Genomic DNA, 16,594 nt, shown 5'->3' with positions numbered 1-16,594 from the left:
CCAGTAGCAATAATAAGAATAGATGAAAAGAGAGATGGCGTAGATATACTTACGACGAAAGCAGCTTAGTCTTCCCCGCGTCTCCACCTTTCCCCGGATTTCGTACCAAAACGTCACGCTAACAGCGTTAGTCGACTGTCGTTGGACAGAACAATCCCTGTGACACGGTGACCAGCTAACCAGGAAGAGAAATTCGTATTCGCCAGGAAGACCCTAGGTGGTAGCTGCCAGCTAGTGGCACCGGGTAAATAGAAAAGCCAAGCTCGCCAAGCCCAGCTTGTAATTAAGGAGGAGCCATGCTGTTGGGACAGGTCAAGAGCGATACTCCGCGCCTAAGACAGCCAATAGTTGGGTGCTGGCTGATAGGCAGTCATTCTCATGAAAGATACTCACCTCTCGTCTATATTGTCCATAGAATGTATGTGGTTTTGTTGGATATAATGGATGGCATGAATATAGGGATAGGATCGAGGAGTTCAGCACAGACACTCCACGAAGGTATCTGGCTCTGGGTCCACCATCAAGATGACACAGACTAACCGAGTATCGCCTAAGCTACTCCATTCCCAGGATGATCTGGTCCTTTTTTGTCCGGCCTTGCAGGCTGTCCCTGCCTCCCGGCTAAAAAGGATTCCCATGTGATATCCCCCCAGATCGAGCTGGTACCTCATGTTCCGGTGCAATGCTACTTGCTGGTCGACGAGATTAGCCTACAGGCCTGAATTCTCCAATCTGGGCACGCACATGGATCTCGCGGAGTATCGGGAGCAGAAGACAACTGGATGAATGAGTAATCCTCTTGACTACGCCAAGCAATGCGAGAGCGCAGATGTGAAGGAGGGAGATAACACCAGCTACGCAGTGACTGAAGTCTCCAACGCCTTCTGCAGTCTCTCCAGCTCCTGCTTCTTCATCTCAGCCTGCACCTTCAACCTCTCAGGGACGACGCGTTCCCTCTCGCCGGTGATCTTCCACCCACGTAACCGCTCCACGCCCAGCTCCTTTAGCGTTTTCCGCTCGACGAAGCTGTACTCGCTCGGATCATCGCGGTCAAAGTTGAACGGCTCCTTCAGCGACACGGGCGGGTTGGTGATGATGCGCGGGATCCGCAGACTGTTGATCGATGCCGAGTGCACCATCAGCGGGTGCAGCAGGATCACGTCGCCTACTTTGCCGGTCATTTCGTAAAATTCATTGCATTTCTGCACGATCTCGCTGTAGAAGCCGAGTCCTTCGTGCTGCGGTTGCTGGCCCCGGGGGACCATGCGTGGGGAGACGCCTTCAGGGTGGTCGTGCTAGCAGTTACAAGTCAGCCTGCCTTTCTTGTCTTTGTTTCTTATTTTACTTTTTTTTAAAAAAAAAGAATTCTTGAAACTGTTTGAAAAGATGGAATGACCTACGAGATGCTTCGCAATATGTGCAATCGCATCCGGACAGATCATCGTCCCGCCCGCATGCTCCTGGATGTCGGTAAACAGAGGAATAACGAGCAAAGCCTGCTCTCGCGAGTCGAGAAAATGGACAAAGAAATCGCCATCGACATGCCATCCCTGCAGCTCGCGCGGATGCGGCCATTTCCCTTCCCATTCAGGCGTGCCCAGGTTGACAATCAGCCCGTCGTTCCACACGGCCGATTCCTCATCCACGCGGTCCTCGCCGCCGAGCAGCTCGCAGATCGCGGCCCAGGCCTTGGGAGCGAACGTCTTGACGTGCTCTGATCTGTGGGACGGCATGTTGATGCGCTCGCGCGTCCAGGTCGACTTGTCGGTGGGCGAGTAGCCCAGCCGCGTCCAGACGTCTTTCGTCCATTCTGCAGCTTTTTCGCGCGAGAAGCAGTCCGTCAGGTGGATGTAGCCATATTTCATGAAGTGGTCTTTTTGCTCTTGGGTGAGTACGGATTCGGGAGCCATGTTGCTGGTCGATAGTAGTGGAGATGTATGGAGAAATCAAGCAGGCAGCACTGTCGAAGACGACTGCATCAGAAGGAAGTTGGCACAGCCATACCATACATATCTCTTATATAGCATAGCCAGCTGGGAGCAGCAAAGAACAATGAGTCATTGACATTTCTAGAACACAGTAGACTGGACAAGTGACCCGCATGGCCAGCGTTCTAATTCCAATCCATTCCATTCCTCCTGCAGAGGAAGATTTTTCAAGCGGTCATGTGCATTGGATCTGTAATCCGTATCGACAGTCGATCGATTAATGGACCAGTTTCATAGCTAGAGCGAACGAGACCGATAAACATGCCGCTTCTAGCAAATCAAAAGTCTGAGACGGCTATCTCGGCAGCATGGTCTGAGTCTATTGATTGGACTGGATTGCTCGTTTCATCCTGGGCGTTCGAATTCAGGCTGAATTGATGCGTTGCTCTTCAGTCCAGTCCAGTCTGGGGAAAGGTTACTTGAATGGGGAATGACCCCACACATCATCATTCAGTCGGATACAAGGTGATAGAGCATTATAATTATAACATAGCTTCTAAAATTGGTCCAGTAGGTAATCTCTCATTCGATGGATCGCCTACCACTCAAGGACAGTTTATGTGTGCAAATCTTGGACAAGTTTTTCGAATGGAACATGTCTGTCTACCTTTGTAAGCACGGTGGATATTTACGGGAAATTGTTATTTTTGGTTTTTCTTATTATTATACATACTTGAGGAATACATGTTGTATAATAATAGATACATATAACGCTTATAGGTCAGCTTGTACAGTTATCTAGCTGCCTAGGCGGATAACCCCGTTCTCGCGGCCATAAGACAGTCAGTATTTATATCGGTACTTTTTTGCAAAAACACAACTTGTTCATGTCCATTTCCTGACTAAGCTCCTGCTGTTATTACCTAGCCTATAGGATGGATGGAAGATATATTGATCTAATACCTATAATGATCTAATACCAGGAGAAGATTCTATGATTATTGTGCAGAAGTGATTCACAGCCAGATTTAAACACATGTATGATCCCAAAACATATAACAAATTATGTAACTAATATATGGATCTAGTGGATTTCTTTTGCTCCTGATTCCCTTTTTATTCATGGCCATAATATTTGCTCACTATTAATATCTAACTTGACCCATAGTTTTTTTTTTGATCTATGGGTACATAGTTATAAAAGACACACTTGTTTAATAACAGTCTCTTGTTGACAGTCACTGCCTGAGGCTAGGTAGGCTGCCTGGCATGCCCATGTGACTCACAGACATATAAGGCGTCTCTCTGCCTCTCAGATAGAGAAATCAAGCATCTTCATGCCACCTCACTCCCCTGGCCGCTGAGATCTCTTCTATCTAAAGATCTCATCCTCAGGCGATTCAAGAAGATCCATAGAAGAAAGTGTTGAACATTGACGATTTATCAACCATTCTATCTTGACAAAATATCGACCTACTACTGGCCAAAGATGGCTCAAATACACTTGCGGCTCAGCAGCCAACCCACGGAACCGTATGAATCCCTGACATGGTTGGCTTGAACTTAAAACTAATGGATATTAGTTCTACGACGTCTCGGGAATTCTCTCTTTCGACCGCATGAGAACAGAAGATACCGAGGGAACAGTGACCGAAATTTAGAACGAGATACTATTCTGACACAACTGTCCTGCCGTACGCCAACTTTGGGGCCTCCCCCATCCACATTCGTGAGGGACAGCTTCTCGGCTACCTGTCCTGTCCTCAGGTCCTCGCACCCCTTGATGCAAAAGTAAATCTCATCGGCTCCGACACCGAGACGCCATGGTATTCCCTCCCAGTCAAAACTATGTCATCCGACCAGAGGAGCGAAACGAGCGGGGATACGCCGATCTGCATACTCTGGAGTACAGGGAAAGTGGCACCAAGTACCGCAAGGTCCACTTCCTGATTACCCAGTGCAAGCGGAGAAAGTATGAGACCGCGCAGGGTACCTGGGACGAGGGCAAGGAGCAATTGCACAGGTACCTTACTTCAATCAGCTCAAAGAGCACTTACCAAAACCATCGCATGTATGGAATAATTGCTGTCGGCAGACTCGCTGAATTCTACGAGTTCAATCGGAATACTGCAACTCTACGGACAGTGCCAGTTCCCGCCAACCGGGTACCAAATCCTGGGAAAAAGTTCCATATCGGGAGAGAATTTAATGAGGTGCAGGCCATATTAGACTACATCAAGGCCAATCATTGATGAACCATGGTTACGGATCGGGCTTACTTGGCAAAAGCAAAATTTCCTGTAACTAGAAATTTTTCAAAGAGAGAATAGAAATTTTCATTATGTGTCATTGACGGAGACGATCTCATACATACTTCTGTTTATTTCATCATCACACACTGGTTGAGCTGGCTGATAGTTTATTAAATAGTTTATTAAAGGATTTTTTATTTGAACTGCTAGAATCAGTTTTACTTCTAGGGTACATATCCAAGGGAATATATCAATTGAATGAATTTCCATTAATTCTTTTTTCTAAAAAAAGGGAAATGGATAGGGATATGGTCTCTCATTTTTGCTATGCCTGTGGGACAAGTCTACCTGTTGGAAAGGATGCCATCCTAGCTGACGATGGCCGCTCTGGTAGCTTGATACCGGGCCGGCCAATATACCACGATAAATGGAGAATCAGACTCAATCCTACAGATTTCAACAAACTATATTTCACTGATTTGTTTGTCTGGGGAAGCTTCATTCGTGTTAGTAAGTTGTGTCTCTACCTACGAAATGATGCCTCGCAGGCCTCAACTCATGTATTTGCCGCTGTGATGAGGTAGATAAAAACAGACTTGGTATATGATATGCTAAATTTGGGGGGATAAACAGTCACAATCTCCCAAGACGATAATCTTGAGGAAAACTTGCTACAATATCGGCTTTCTGGAATTGGGCAGAGCACCAGACTCACTGTGATGTTCGAGGTCCCTCGGGACCGTGACATGGCGCTTCTTGGGCGTCCTCATTTCGGGGGTCGAGGAAATAAATTTATGAAGGTCTATGCGGCTAAATGGCTGGATCCTAACACTCCTAGGGAGCGACAATGTTCATATGGGTATCCGATCCATGCTCGTTGCCGGGACTTCATTGAGAGATTCTTCGGCGCTGAGGCAGAGAAGCATTTAGAATGCCTGCTGCACGCATTACAGGAAAGGTGGGCTGATTTGGATTTCCAAATTTCGGGGCCTTCGTGCTTGGATTATCAGAAATGTCAGGAAAAATGGACGAAGAAAGCGATACCTTTTTATGATCCCGTGAAAATCCCAGCCCTTTCGCGAGGTCATCGACGAAAGTATCGAACGCTGCCGACATAGGGAACAAAAGTCCGGCCACAAAACCAGGAGATGTCGTCCCATCCCCATCTTCCTAGATGTGAAGCCCACGATAATATTTCACGTTCTCCCTGCCGACATTCAGTGGTTGATTGTGGACCAGCTGGAGTATAGGGATATTCCCCGTATCCTCCGTGCCTTTGGATGGGTATTATCTGACTGGTACTGGTCTCAGCGATTTCCTAAAGATCTGATATTTGAGGTCGAGGACTTAAAGAAGACAGATAAAGTGGCATTTGACTGGCCGTTCCTTTGTCTAGGAGTAGAGAAACTTCTTTGACGCTCTCCTGGGCTGTTAAATCGACAGCGATTGCTTCCGGTCCTGAGGAAGACAAAGAAATTGTTTCTTGAAAAGGTGGCTAAGCAGCATGGTACTGCAGGGACGCCGCAAGACGATCAAAATTTGTGACATTTTTATTTGTTTTCTCATTCCTTCGATTTATTACACATGGTAGCTATTATGACAGATGATGAACGAAATTAATCACTGCGGAGTTCTCTCTAGGACTGGTTTAGCGCTCTCCCCTTTTTGACTACTCTTTATATATTACAGATTGGCTGCACAATTCTAAATAACTGGGCCAGTCAATTGGACGCACTTTGAATATTATTTAGGTATTATAGAATGTACTCTTGTTGACATTAACATACTTCTCAGAAGTCCGCACCCGGTGAGGGAAATCATTAACCAGACATATCCGCTCTGGAATGAATCTAGTGAGAGACTAGAATTGTAAATCACCAGGGAATATCTTCCTCTAATAAAGCACGCATGTCCTGAAAAGTCAATCATGTGTTGAGTAAATCGCTGCAAAGAGAAGTTTACTCATAGTAAGGAGGGGATAGATCCTTGTCAGATATATGCGAGGTTTTAGGGCTAGGGCTTGTCACATGCCTTGTTGTCGTTTTCTTTGTTCCTTGGCTTGTCCTTTGTGCAACGTCTGTTTTCAGGGATAGTTGTTAAGTGGTCGTAAGCATTAAATTTAAAAAAAAGAACTCGTTCACCGCAATTTCATGTGAACTTGACATGTTTAGACACTTAGCTTAGCATGAGGATGTAGAGATAAACGTGCTTGTTTAGCTGTAAGACTTCTACTTGCCATTCACATAGTAGGACCTAATCACTGTCGTCACTGCAGCTGCCACTCGCCTTTTCAGTCCTATGCAACTAGCCTAGTAGCACTGGATATTTGTACTACACAACTCTCATTCGAGCTCAGTTCCCATAACCCTCGAACGACTCCAACCACTACAGAGGCTAGTTGGTACGCTTTATCCGGCCAAGAACCCCGCGTACGATGAGTCGACCTGCACGACTAAACGCGTTCGTTTACTTTCATCCAAGCTTACTATCTGCCTTCCCAACTAGGAGAGACAGTACGAACTCAAGCCAGTGGAAGTTATCTAATCAGGTCAACTCAGCTGAGGCCTTAGTTACCAGTCAAACACCACATATATTCGATAGCTGATGTCTTGACGATACAAACCTCTCTGAGTTGGGACAAAACATATCGCACACGGAACTCTTTATCCTATGGAACTTCTCTCACAGCCAGCTCAATCAACATGGTCAAACCCCTCTCAACGCCCTTTGGCCATCCCCTCCCGCCAGTTCATGATAATGATGATAATGACACCTCCCACGCCATCACCGCGCATGTCCCCGGGTGGGAGACACTCAGCAAGATAGCCAGCGGCGATCCAGAGACCTTCGCCAAGCTGAAGGCTATCTATCCTCGTTTTGGCGTGTTTTTCGCGACTCGCAATGTGGGCAACCCCTTAACATGCGCGTGTGTTTGGTGACAGTCTTATGCTAATACTGTTGAATATGTAGCTCTCGAACGCGATTGTCAGAAAGGTCGGCCTTCCGGAGGATTATATCGCTCTTCTGTTCGTGTCTCGCGAGACGCTAGCCGACTGCAAGGCCTACGCGACCAGTCCCCGTCGCGGCGATCATCGCCTCACCGCGCAAGACCTGACCTTCAAGGTCCTCGACATCTACGGCGTCCGGCTCTACGGCATCTTTGTTCCTGCAACCAAGATTTTCGGCATCATCGGCTTCTGGCAGCACCCCGGCATTGGGATCTCAACTCGCCTCGCCGACTTTCTCCTCCCCCACGTCGACACCCTGCAAGAACTCCTCCCGATAGACCCCGAAAGAGTCGGCGATGACGACGACTACGACCACTACATCCCCAAACCGACCTACCTCCTCGACAGCCCGGTCCATGGCCAGCTCCGCGAGCGGATTGTCTCGCTGCTGAAGCGCGCCCCCGCCCCCGCTCCGCCCGCGACCTCCATCTCCGCCCCGCCGCCCCTCTCCGCTGGCGATCCGCTCCCGCCCAAACTCACTCCCGGTGACGTCTACCTCTTCCCCTCCGGCATGGCCGCCATCTACCGGCTGCAGAGCTATCTGAGCGCCGCGAATAACAACGAGTACAAATCCGTCGCCTTTGGCTGTCTGTATCACTCGACGCTCGACATCCTCGAGGAGTTCGGCGGGTACGAGCTGTTCGGCCGGGGCGACGAGTCCGACCTCGCGCGACTGGAGAAGTTCCTCGAGGAAGAAGAATCGCGGAATGAGCGTAAAGTCCAGGCCCTCTACGTCGAGTTCCCGTCCAACCCGGTCCTGGTCTGCAGTCCGCTCGCGCGGCTGCGTGCGCTCGCGGACAAATACGAGTTCGTGCTCGTCGTCGACGACACGGTCGGCAGCTTCTGCAATGTCGATCTGCTGTCTGTCGCGGATGTGGTCGTCTCCTCGCTGACGAAGAGTTTCTCGGGCTACGCCGACGTTATGGCCGGCAGTCTCGTCCTGAATCCGCTGGGCCCGGCGTATCGCAAACTGCGCCCGCTGCTCCGCAACAGCTTCCACAACGAGCTCTTCGTCGAAGACGCCCTCGTCCTCGAGCGGAATAGCAGGGACTACCTTGCGCGATCGGCGATCTTGAACCGCAACGCTGAAGCTGTCGTCACCTTCCTACAGAGCAAGGCTGAGAATGACACCAGCGCCGTGTCCAAGGTGCTCTACCCGACCGTCTCCCCGACGGCGCGAGACAACTACACGCCCTTCATGCGCGCTGCAACCCCGGAGTTTACGCCCGGATATGGCTGTCTTTTCAGCGTAGAGTTCGAGCAGCAGGAAGATATGATTGCGTTCTATGAGGCGCTGCAGGTGCATATGGGTCCGCACCTGGGCGCGCACTTGACGCTGGCGTTGCCTTACAATGAGGTCATGTTTGGCCGGACGGGAAGCGACGAGAAAAAGGCCCGCGCGGAGTCGTTTGGCTGGTCGATGCTCCAGATCCGTGTGTCGGTGGGACTGGAGGATGTTGACCAGCTGGTGGAGACGTTTGCGGAGGCTGTTAGGGTGGCGGATGAGGTGAAAAGTCGAAGAACGGACGTTGTAGATGGACTAGATAAGATCAGAATAGAGTAGGCAGAAGGAAGGGAGAGCAAAAGGGGAGGAAAGTCATGAACAGCTTGTGTCTACTGGTATGTACTCGGTAGTATTACGTAGATAATGGGTGATGAACGGATCAATCGGGAGATAGCATTGCATTTTACGTGCCTGGAAGAGATTCATAAGCTCATAATACAAAAGAATCACCTTCATATATCAGTAGTATACAGTATGGAAATTACCCAGGTTAATTCCAGATGCGTCAATTCATATGTACTGTACAAGATTAGTGCTCCCATTCTGACTTCAGCCCCTTCAGTCCTTTTACTGGCGGCGGTGGCCGTGTTGCCTCGTGTTGCTCGGAAGACTCCTGCTTCTCTGGAGGCCGGTTGGATCCCCACCTCGTCCGGACACCCTCGTCCACTGGCAGCGCGTTGGGCCCGCAGATCCGTCTCTCTTCTTCAATTTCCTCCTCGCTCATCCCGTTCGTCGCCCAGATCCGGTGAATCCGCAAATCGTACGGGCCCTCCACCCGGTCCGTCAAGCCAATTCCCACGCTCCTGATCCGCTGCCGAAGCAACGATGTCTGCGGCTCCACGACCATGCCGTGGTTCGTCCGCACAAAGGAATTGAACGGCAGAAGCACCGTCTCCCATCCACCGGACCCTGACGTCGTTGCACTCGCCGTCGAAATGATGGTCGACTCAGGTGGGACATCTGACAGGGCGGCAGGAATGCCTTTGGGATACAGAATCTTGGACAGTTCATCCTCTTCGGAAGCCTCCGCCGCAGCCGCGAGAGGCGACGAGGATGCCTCCGGAGCCTGCCGGACACGGTGATGGTGCGTGTATAGTCGATGCTGGTGGATATCGGTCTCAACAATTGAATCCGTCTGGATGTTGACAGTGTATCGTCTTCCGTCGGACTTGACGCGCAAAGCAAGGTAGGTGTACGGGTCTACGTCCCAGAAGAGACGCCCAAACAGCCAGAACCCGCGATCCTTGTTACGAAATGCTGCATATCCTATCCATGATTGTCAACATCCATCCATATAACCCCGGCTGTCTAACATACCCGTCCTCTCGACTCGCCAGTTTGGAGGCAGCTTGGTCGAAATGCTGCCATGAAAGCGTGCATGTGCAGGTGTATTGGTAGCAGGATCCGCAGGAACATAGTCGAGATTGGCTGTACTGTATCCCCCGACAGCGCGATCGGCCATTGTTTTGCAGGATGCAACGGTGGATTCATCTTCGAAATTGAGGAGGTAGTATGGCTTGGTTGGAGTCTGTAATGCTTCGGCGTTCCATGCTGAATAGGTCAGATCAGCAGAGCTTCTAGAGGCTGGTAGTGGTCAGTCAACATACCGATGCGCGTCAACCGACTCAGTTCTTCGGTGGTCCGCTTGAAGAAACCGGGCGGCTTAGCCGCGAGACATCGCGCAGTCGGGATCATGGCAGAAATCGCTCTTAGGAGACAATCCAGGTCATCCCAATGCACCGTAAAAGCTTTGCAGACTTCTGCGGCGTGAATGAGGATTATGCAGCTGTTGATGTGAGATGCGGAGATGTCGAAGCCGAAGATGCGAGCTCGCAGCATGTGGCACTAGACTAAATCCAGCTAGCGTGCTGATAAGATAAGAAGACACCTGATGTCACGAAGTCAGTGGCAAGTAATACCAGAACAAAGACTGTAAATAAATCATGAAAATAAAATCAATAAAAAAAGAAAAGAAAACTGAAAAAAAAATCCAAGAAGAAAAAAAATAAATAAAAAAATGCTTCGTTTTGTGTGTTCCTGAACAAAACAAGGAGTAAAGAATATAAGTATTCTATCCATATAAATCACATGCATCACGTGCCAATATATACAATGAACCATGCTGATACTTATGGAGGAATAAAGACTGTACAAAAGACAAAGTATCGAGTAAACAGAGCCTATAACCCAGTCAAGCAAGCTATCTCCTACATTGTTTCGGGTACATGCAGTTGCAGCTTCATGGCCAGTTCATTACTCCCTAACAGCGACAACAGCGGCCTGGATTTGTGCTATAACCCGGTTGATCAGCTTGCAGTCCAGTGTGTTGCTCATTGTTTGCAGCTGTCTGCTTGTCTGTCGCCAGCAACTGTAGGACTTAGGGCTCAGGGCTAGGCCAGTGGTGCCCTAAGGTCAACAAGTCTTCAAGCTCCCCCAAACAAACACCATCCAGCATCAGTTTTCCTCACACGCCTTGAAATATGCCCATCCACTTCGCGTCTTAACGACCTGTCTAACCGCGTTGGATTTCGTTCTGACGGGTTGATTCCTCAGCAAGGTCGTGCCTTCCTTTCGCAACACCTCTTCTCGAGCGAAAGGCTCATACAAACCGCACCATGGCAGGACCAGCGCGCATCCAGCGCATGTCCTTCTTCTACGCCATCGGCAACACTCCGGCCGTATGCCTGACGCAGTCTCTGCCTCCTGATCAGGATGCCGCTTTGCTGCTTCTCGGATGCGGAGACGTCCGCAACGTTCTCTTCACCGCGTACGCTGGACCAGGTTTTGGTAAGCACTACACTCGTGTCCGAATGTTTTGGCCCTCATACGCGTCTGCCAGGTAACTTCTGTTATTGAAGAAAGTTGCTGACATATACAGATGGCCGCAAGCTCGACATCACCTGCTGTGACATTGAGGCCGAAATTATAGGTAAGCAATTCACCATTTCCTGTTCAGAATATACCATCGAGCTATTGTAACTGACCTCATTTAGCCCGCAACATAACCCTTTACACCTTGCTTATCGATGACGAAAAAGGCGAGAACACAAATCTGATCTGGTGCATCTACTACAATATCATGCTCGACGACGATTCACTCAAGCTACTCCGAAAACAAGCGAAGAAGTTGAAAGACACCGCAAGCACACTTTCAGAATGGCACAATGGTAAGTATGGGCGACAGCTCCGGTTTTGCGACACCACCACGTTTACAAAAGTGACTCGCTTGTGGGAATTCTACTCTATCGATCCTTCCCAGGGACGTGCGTTCTCGGAGCAGCAGCAAAAGCTCAGACATGGAATCCAAGAAGCACGGAAGACGAAAGATCACTATGTAGGCCAGAAGGAAAACCTCAATGGAATCCGGTCTGCGGCCCCATATTCTCTGTCTGCGTTAGAGGATATGCCCCAACTGTACGAGTTCTACTGGAAGGAAGGGATAACCGCACTGGATGACAGTCAAGCCAGACATATGAATCCCATGTTTGGATCTCTCCGTGACAATCTGATTTTGCATTATGGTGCAGACACTCTCCACGCTTTTCACTTTGCTACCGTTTATGCCCCCATATCCGACCATTCACCCTTGAAGCCTGAAGGGACGAAGGGTTTGAATAAATTTTTCGAGGCGGTATTGGATTAGTTTCGTGCCTGGGCTGCTGCTTTCCGCGCTGTCAGTCCGAGAACGACAGTTCGATTCGTGAATGCAGAAGCTTTAGCTTTTTGCCATGTTCTGCAGCACCATCGAACCCACGGCGAAAGCAAGACGGCCTGGTGGTACCGCGATAGTTGACACTATGATCCTCTAATCTTGGATTCGAATGACTACCTTCAGATGGGCTCGAACCAGACTGCTTCACGTACTTTCGATGTAATTGTCACATCAAATTTGGTCGATCACCTTGGTTGTCTAAACTTGCTGGCGGCAACTCGTCCTCTCTTGACTCCAAAGTCTACCTCTGTGATTTGTACAGAAATGCAGGTCTTGCGCGAAGAAAGCGTCGAGAAGAACGCATCAGACCTATTATGCGGGGACCTCCCTACTGTTGCACTCCTGTTTGGACTGACCCCCATCCAGTACTGGACTCACGCATCAGCTACGCCAATCTTTGACGAGGGGTTCATGGAGACGCTGCAGGACAGCAATCGTACCAGTGTCTCAGTTCAGTCCCGCTACATTGTGGTATGGAAAAACACAGACGCTGAGCCAGCGTGTGCTGACAAAGACTTATTCTGCCCTGGAAAACCTGTTATCACTTTTGATGCGAAAGAGTTAGCCAATCCTGTTTTCCGTATGTGTCTGAGAATGTTCCTAGAGGAAAGCTGGGATCATCGTATGCAACAAGGTCCTAGCGATATCATGCGGAAGCAATATGAGCACTACACGCGAGCAAGTCTCTGTGCTATTCTCTGCTTGATTAGAAATGCCAAGCGAGTCGAGTGGGAGAGTTTCATCAACCAACTCTGTGATCGTGTGATGAACAGCAGTACGCTCAACGCTCTTTATCTGGAGGAACTCTTTCTTCATCTACACCTCCTGGATTTGCATACCATGCCACGCTACGAACCAGGTTTACAGGGACTCATTGTGAATTTAGAGAAAAGTCCTCTTAAGGGCTGGAGGGATATTCCACGTGTAGTCTGCTTGACCTTGGTGGTCCCCCGCCAAAAGAACGCTTACTTCCAGGCAACGTCGGCGAGAGAATAGGGAACCCAGTTACTCACGTCCTTCTACGATCTCCTTATGCCAGTGTCAATAATGAAGAAAATATCTTCCCCGATCTTCAGCTTGGTTTTGGGCACGTTATACAGACAGATTTTCCGTACAGGTCCAAGGAGATGACAAGGGATGGGAAGGCACTTCACCTCTTGTTGTTTCAGTCCTAGTTCCTACCTGGCAAGTGCTTATGCATCCTGAACTCTCGACGGAAGTAGATTTCGCGCTGAAGAGCACTCCTGCCAACATAATTCCACTCATGAAGGAGCTTGGATTGTCCCTGTCCATCCACCAGTCCACCTTATCCAGTGAAGACGTCTTCATCACCAAACATCGCCCCAACATGTCGGGTCATCTATCGATCTGCGCACCAGGAATTCACGAAGGATATTCGACTGGCGAGAGCTTGCGCGAGCTGTCGATATCAGAGCCGGAGACCGCGACCAAGACCAGCTTTCGTGTATCACTGGATCCGGAAGAATCGAAGATCGCTCATCTGACAACTCATCTTGATATCCTCCCGTCAAAGTGTCAAGACCTGCTACGCAGCGGAGCGGCCGTTTCTGTCCAACAACTGTCACCATTCAGAATTGCCATAAATCTTGGCTCGGGAAGCTTTCGACAGCAGATATCTCTCCCTATACCTCTCCAGATGACCGGTGGCAAGACAAGAATCGCGCGTAAGTCTTCCTATATAGAATACATCGCGCCGGCCGCCTCAAAGAATTCGCTGTCTGTACGTCCTGAAAGTGTCTTCCCGATGGTCTTGAGAGAGATCCCTACGCTGCGAAACTTGCACTACGTCAAACTTGATCAGTTGCCGGTCCTCGATCTCAAATCCAAGTCAAAGATTGCGTGGATAATCACACACGTGGGATCAATGTTCTCTGTTCAGGAGCGACAGGAGTGAGATACATGCATAAAGTCGGGAATCAAATGCCAGAATTCCCGCATAAACTTCAAGGACTCCCTCTTTAGCCTGTTTATGCACTTTACCGGACTGCAAGGGACACAAAAACACGCTGTTTTCGGCATTGACAATCGTTCTAATGGAGATGTCCACATATTGATATTTGCGTCGAAGTTGCGCTTGGATATATCTAATCAGAGTTTTGTTCTCGATGCGGCAGTCGTCCCACTAAGCGTGGATATCGTCCCCATGATGATTACCTTTATTATGGCTGCTCACAAAAGTGGTCGCGTGTCTATCATTGTTGATGACAATGAGCTGCTTCTTTGGAAGCACGTTCTACCTGCCTTTGTAGAGCGCTGCCGGGACTGGGAACACACACCGTCGTGCGAATATAAGGCCGAAAACCAGATACCAGTGTCAGTTGAATTTGGCAAACCGATCCTATGTTCGTGCGGCAAGGGGAAATTCGGCAATGACTACAAGGTCGACAAGCCAATTCTCTGGAAGGACATTTCTAAGTACGCAGTCCGCGCTGCCATCTCACCCTGCTTCCCAGTCCCGTTTGTTGGCATCCCCCGCCCTGTTTCTGACACCCCCGAGGATATTGAAAGAGCTTTCTGGATGTTCTTCCTCAAAGGATGGGAAGCTGCTTTGTCTGTGGAAGCAAGGAGGCAAAAGGTGGAGGCAAGGTCATGAAATGCATTGGTTGTAAGAGAGTGGAGTACTGCTCGAAGGAATGCCAACGCCAGGACTGGACGGGGAGAGAGCACAAGATTCTCTGCAAGGTTTTTCGTGGGATCCCATAGTGTGCTCGGAGAGACATTGGGGAGTTAGTTCGGGGAGGAAGCCAATGGATGGCCTTTTACCTTTTTGATCACAGGCATGTGGTGACGGACGACAGGAAAGGCAAATGAAGAATTGATCTGTCCAGATAGTACAGTATATTGACAGTGTAGGATGTGGTAGATGACTAGTTTGATTGAGTCATATGAATTCCCCGTGTTTCTGAGTAGATATCTCCTAAGGCATCCAAGTTGAGAAACTGGTAGTTCGCTCTCTATCCAGGGTTGTGCAGAGAAATATCCAGCATTTTCTGTCTGAACTAAACCAGTTCGATCCATCGCGATAGTTTGGGTCGGCCAATATCAGATGAACCAGCGTGTGAAGCACCGGCGTTCCTGAGGCAGCAGCGCATCGATTTCAGCCTGCGATCGATATCTGCTAGTTCTACTAAATAACACACGAAACAGAACGCATATTTCTATATCCCGCGAATCACGCCGGCAAGTGCCAGAGAAATGAACCCTGGGCGGGAGGACTTAGAACATCCTCCAGCAGCCAAGTAAATCCTGTCTTAGATCGTCCAGTCCACGGCCGTGGAATTCATTCCCATGGCCCTGATCAAGAGACCACTCGTTGCAACAAATGTGTGCCGTCATCACGGTTGAGTTAGGAATAGTTGCTTTCTTGGGTTCCAAACCTGGAGACGTCGGGGAAGCAGCAGCAGCCAGCTATAACGACGACTGTCTGGGATCATGAGTCCTTTCTTCCTTTGCTTTTCTCAGATGTACAGAGATAATCATTCATACTGACGATCAATACGCATTATCACTGCTTGCTTCGACTGCACCACTCGATATTGCATCTCCTCCTTGAAGATATCATAATCCGCAAACCATGGCGATCGCTCAACCCCATCCAACCGATGAGATCCGGCCCATGGTCGATATTGATAACGACTACCCCCAGCGTGCAGACCGGCTGTACGACGTGCCGTGTGCGCAGAACGCGCAGGGACTGTTCTCGCCCGAGGCCTGTCTCTTTGTTGGCAAGTAAGTGCCTTCTCTCGCAATGTTTGGTCGCAACTTCTCGCTGACCAGCCGCAGCCTGTCGACCCGCGTGCCTGCCGAAAAGCTGTCCACCGACCTGGAGGCGTTGTTTTCTCGATTCGGCAGGTGCCATGTCAAAATCAAGTACGACGGCAGGAGGCGCCTGCCCACCGCCTTCCTGCAGTTCGAGGCAAGTCTGACTCTTTCATCGCTCGTCTCCGTCCATTCTGTACTGATCTCGTAGGAACAAACTTATTTTAGTTCCTATTCCTATATTAGGGGATACAAAAAACACGTCTTTTTAGCGCGTCATTCGGCTCAGAGAGGCCTCTGAGCCCCTAAAAACCACCATGGAACCTCCCGATCCCCATGGTGGTGGTGTTATTCACGCGTCACCCCCGGCAAACGGCCACGCGGCAAGCCAGCTCACGGAAATCCTGGAGGTACCAGACACCCCAACCCCAAGCCGATGGAACATCACTGGACCTCTAGGGCTTGATATGAATGAGAATGATCAGGAAAATGACCCAAAAACCGAAGCAGAACCCTCGAAAGGCACTAGAATCCTAGGGAATAGCTGGATACGAGGTCAGGCCAGCAAGAGCCATGGGATTGTCAAGCCGCAACGACGAGCCACCCTGAGACCCCTAGGGGGTAAAGAA

General features: G+C 49.5%; 6 protein-coding genes across 6 annotated transcripts; 4 read left to right on the top strand and 2 right to left on the bottom strand.

Moving 5' to 3' along the window:
• Nucleotides 1-854: 854 nt before the first annotated feature.
• Nucleotides 855-1,910, bottom strand: T310_1145 (uncharacterized protein; the record flags this gene model as incomplete). Its single annotated transcript, XM_013475944.1, has 2 exons — nucleotides 855-1,295; nucleotides 1,401-1,910. The coding sequence occupies 2 exons, from the start codon at nucleotides 1,908-1,910 to the stop codon at nucleotides 855-857; spliced, it is 951 nt and encodes a 316-aa protein (XP_013331398.1).
• Nucleotides 1,911-3,751: 1,841 nt separating this feature from the next.
• T310_1144 (uncharacterized protein) lies at nucleotides 3,752-5,298 on the top strand (the record flags this gene model as incomplete). The annotated part of the gene is made up of 3 exons (XM_013475943.1): nucleotides 3,752-3,999; nucleotides 4,359-4,690; nucleotides 4,814-5,298. 3 exons carry the CDS (start codon nucleotides 3,752-3,754, stop codon nucleotides 5,296-5,298), a joined length of 1,065 nt encoding a protein of 354 aa, XP_013331397.1.
• Nucleotides 5,299-6,882: 1,584 nt separating this feature from the next.
• On the top strand, nucleotides 6,883-8,752 carry T310_1143 (Uncharacterized protein; the record flags this gene model as incomplete). The annotated part of the gene is made up of 2 exons (XM_013475942.1): nucleotides 6,883-7,083; nucleotides 7,151-8,752. 2 exons carry the CDS (start codon nucleotides 6,883-6,885, stop codon nucleotides 8,750-8,752), a joined length of 1,803 nt encoding a protein of 600 aa, XP_013331396.1.
• A 250-nt stretch (nucleotides 8,753-9,002) lies between these two features.
• Nucleotides 9,003-10,312, bottom strand: T310_1142 (Complex I intermediate associated protein (Cia30); the record flags this gene model as incomplete). Its single annotated transcript, XM_013475941.1, has 3 exons — nucleotides 9,003-9,739; nucleotides 9,791-10,024; nucleotides 10,081-10,312. The coding sequence occupies 3 exons, from the start codon at nucleotides 10,310-10,312 to the stop codon at nucleotides 9,003-9,005; spliced, it is 1,203 nt and encodes a 400-aa protein (XP_013331395.1).
• Nucleotides 10,313-11,088: 776 nt separating this feature from the next.
• Nucleotides 11,089-14,799, top strand: T310_1141 (uncharacterized protein; the record flags this gene model as incomplete). The annotated part of the gene is made up of 6 exons (XM_013475940.1): nucleotides 11,089-11,260; nucleotides 11,352-11,402; nucleotides 11,467-12,104; nucleotides 12,309-12,960; nucleotides 13,262-13,926; nucleotides 14,116-14,799. 6 exons carry the CDS (start codon nucleotides 11,089-11,091, stop codon nucleotides 14,797-14,799), a joined length of 2,862 nt encoding a protein of 953 aa, XP_013331394.1.
• Nucleotides 14,800-15,780: 981 nt separating this feature from the next.
• T310_1140 (uncharacterized protein) lies at nucleotides 15,781-16,594 on the top strand (the record flags this gene model as incomplete). Its single annotated transcript, XM_013475939.1, has 3 exons — nucleotides 15,781-15,935; nucleotides 15,990-16,161; nucleotides 16,238-16,594. Coding segments are annotated over 3 exons (684 nt in total), but the record flags the coding sequence as incomplete, so codon positions are not given.

The sequence above is a fragment of the Rasamsonia emersonii genome, assembly GCF_000968595.1.
Source record: "Rasamsonia emersonii CBS 393.64 chromosome Unknown ctg1118621759978, whole genome shotgun sequence".
Lineage (NCBI taxonomy): Eukaryota > Fungi > Ascomycota > Eurotiomycetes > Eurotiales > Trichocomaceae > Rasamsonia > Rasamsonia emersonii.
This window is presented reverse-complemented; position numbering and strand designations above follow the sequence as displayed.